Source organism: Notothenia rossii (assembly GCF_949606895.1).
Source record: "Notothenia rossii genome assembly, chromosome: 3".
Taxonomy (NCBI): Eukaryota; Metazoa; Chordata; class Actinopteri; order Perciformes; family Nototheniidae; genus Notothenia; species Notothenia rossii.
This window is the reverse complement of record NC_136901.1, coordinates 92,679,872-92,682,704: the sequence shown is the minus strand read 5'-3', so window position 1 is coordinate 92,682,704 and position 2,833 is coordinate 92,679,872. Positions and strand designations below refer to the sequence as shown.

Below are 2,833 nucleotides of genomic sequence, written 5' to 3'. Positions count from 1 at the left end.
TTTGCCATGTATAAAGCATTATGAAAATGTTTAAACATATACAAATGAAACCCTTCTCCTTCGTCTAATTTGACACCACAGACACACACATTACATCCCAACATGATGTGTGTGTCCATCAGTCCAAACTCCACATAACTCCTCATCACAGAGGGTCTTCCTCAAGGGGATCTCTGCGTAAGGGGCAGAGCTTGGTGTCCGGCTATTGACACCTCAGCCAGCCAATCAGACACGAGCTCCTGCAGCGCTCTGGCCAATGACAGCGTGCAGTGGGCGTGTCGGTCCACTGTGAGGTGCGATTTTCGGAGTTTGCTAAATGACTGCAGCAAGAAAACACAGTGTCGGAGCGCACCGAGGCTGTCCTGAACCTCACGGAGTGTGTGTGTGTATGTGTGTGTGTGTGGACCACAGTCACTGCTGCTAATCCTGCCATGGAAGAAGCTGCACCTCACGCGCAGGTTTCTCCGTCTTTATAACACTCTCACTCTTCCTAAAAGGGGATTGATTCAGCTCTACATTTTCTCCCCATCTCCAGCTCCATCGCAAGCGGGTGCCCGGATGGAACCGGATGCGGAGCGCGCGAGCCGCCGGTTCGTCTCCAAGTTGAGCAGCGCGAGACAATGGGAGTAGCTGAGCGCGTGCTGCTTCAGAGCCAAGTACTACTACCACTACTACTCGCCCCTGGGAGACACTTGCGAGGAGAGGCAGCGGCAGGAAGAGGAGGTGAAGAAGAAGAGGAGGAAGAGGAGTACCTGCAGACCTCCAGCAGATGCGCACGGGATGCATGTGAGAGAAAACCGATGTGAGATGCTGTGAGTGGAATCAGGGAATATAACGAGACGCAGCTCTATCACGCGCACTTTAAAGGAATATGTCTTATTTCCCCTCGCGCCGCTGTGGATCGCACGGACTGGACTTCAGAATAATAATTGGGTGTAATTGTGTGTCAATTAGCCTGTGAGCGGATAACCTCCTCTAGAGACCCCCCCTCCCCTATCCTCCTCCCCATCTGGCCCCCCCACGAGCCAAAAACCTGGACGCGCTTCTTCCCCGCAGCCCAGCCGGGTCCGGAGCATATTTTCCGGCTGGATTTTTGTGGATTGTCGCCGGTTTTTCCTCTGGAGGTGTGAGACCGGACACAGGGATGATTTCTCGGCCGGTGAGGTCATGAGCACCCGGCGGCTCGGAACCAGGGAATCTGAAACACACACACCAAAAAAGACATTTTCCAGCTCACCTTGGAGGTCATAAACCAAAACCATAAACCCCCCTCCCCTCTCCTCCTCTTCCTCCTCCTTTTCCACCACTAAAGGATTTTTTTTCTATATATTTGAAGGGGAATTCATCCTCTCAAGAGTGTGACCCCCCCTCCTTTTACAGCAACACCTTCACCCCCCCTCACTCCAAACAAAATGAGACTAGCCAGAATGTGCCAGCTAAACGCGCTGGGGATCTATCTGTGGGAAACGATAGTGTTCTTCAGGTAAGAAGGCATGCACTGGACTTCACCTGTGACAAGCATCATGTGTGTGTCATTTCAGCGGGTTTGGATCCCATTGGGATTTGCATTTTTATTGCTTTTGGCACGTGCATGAACAAAACAGAGCTTTCTTGCAGATGTGTTGAGAATATTCAGGTGGATTCTTGTGAAAGTTGCCCGTGGGCTGTGTGCGTTTTGCTCACGTCTTATGAATTGAGTCGCCTTGAATCCAGGCAGGATTGTGTGAGGAGGAAACAGCGACCACTAGCGGTGGGTCTGCGGTATGATGAGTGTCAACATGTGGGAGAAACACATGTGTTGGCATTCAGATGATGCTTTTATTTATGACTCCTAAAGCTGTTGGCGGCACAGTGGAGTTCCAGGTGTGTGGATGATGTTTCTGTCCACTTACAGGTGATTTTCCTGCAAAAGCAATTAGAAATGTGGATTATTTGATGAGTGTCAACAGGCATTTGGGAGAGAGCTCTCAGGGAGACACATGTGTTGGCATATAGCAAAAATCTGAATATATAAAGTAGTTACTAAATAAATCTGTAAATTCAAGGTAGTGGAGAAGAAAGTACAACATCTGCTTCTAAAATATAGAAGAGTAGAAGTATGTAGAAGTATAAAATGGAAATACTCAGGTGAAGTACATGTACCTCAAGCGTCTTGTTCAATACTTGAGTTTTAATGTTTTTTCTGTCCACTTACAGTAGAGGTGATATTTCACCCTAAAGCATTGAAAAATGTAGCTTATGTTAATAATCATCTCGCCTCTAGTTAAACGTCTCCTTCTCTCCTGGAAACGCTCACCTCGTTAGTCTCACCTGTCGATAAGACGATCAGTTATTATGAGCTGTGGGCAGAAATCCCTTCTTTTATTACAAGCAACCCAAGAATCAATTAGCGGCTGCTGCTGTCAATCCAGACAACCAAAAGAAAAGCGTAACAGCTCGTGACTCAAACATGCATTTCTTCCTGAATTTAGATTTGTTTTGTTGCCAGACACGTCATCATTGGAGGAAGAGCTTATTGCCAACAGCTACAGGCAGCCATCATTTTGCATATTTTTAATTTTCCCCTCGTTGTACTCATGTAGATTTTTAGGTCATCTCCCATTCCTCATTCCTGCTGGAAGCCACATTTAGTCATCCCTGCTGCGTCCAAAGTTGCCCAATCATGAATGTCCTGTCCTCTCACATGCAGAACCACATGTTCATGTTAGTGTCGCAGCATGGTGACTAACGCTGTGCTGTGATTGGATGCTAAAAAGGGGTGATGTTGCCCAAAATGTGTTGCAGCCATCAGGTCATCTGTCATGGAGGTTATGGTTTTCGTTCAGTGTAAATA

The 2,833-nt window shown here is 47.5% G+C and overlaps 1 protein-coding gene across 4 annotated transcripts in view; it reads left to right on the top strand.

Annotated features, from left to right (window-relative positions):
* Window positions 1-328: 328 nt before the first annotated feature.
* The window catches only part of glra1 (glycine receptor, alpha 1), a 171,473-nt gene continuing 168,968 nt past the window's right edge, over window positions 329-2,833 (top strand). For all 4 annotated transcript variants that reach the window (XM_079670304.1, XM_079670308.1, XM_079670303.1 and 1 more), the window contains exon 1: window positions 329-1,483. In XM_079670304.1, the coding sequence (XP_079526430.1) occupies window positions 1,413-1,483 (71 nt within the window). In that variant the 5' untranslated portion in view covers window positions 329-1,412. The remainder of the gene's footprint in view (window positions 1,484-2,833) is intronic.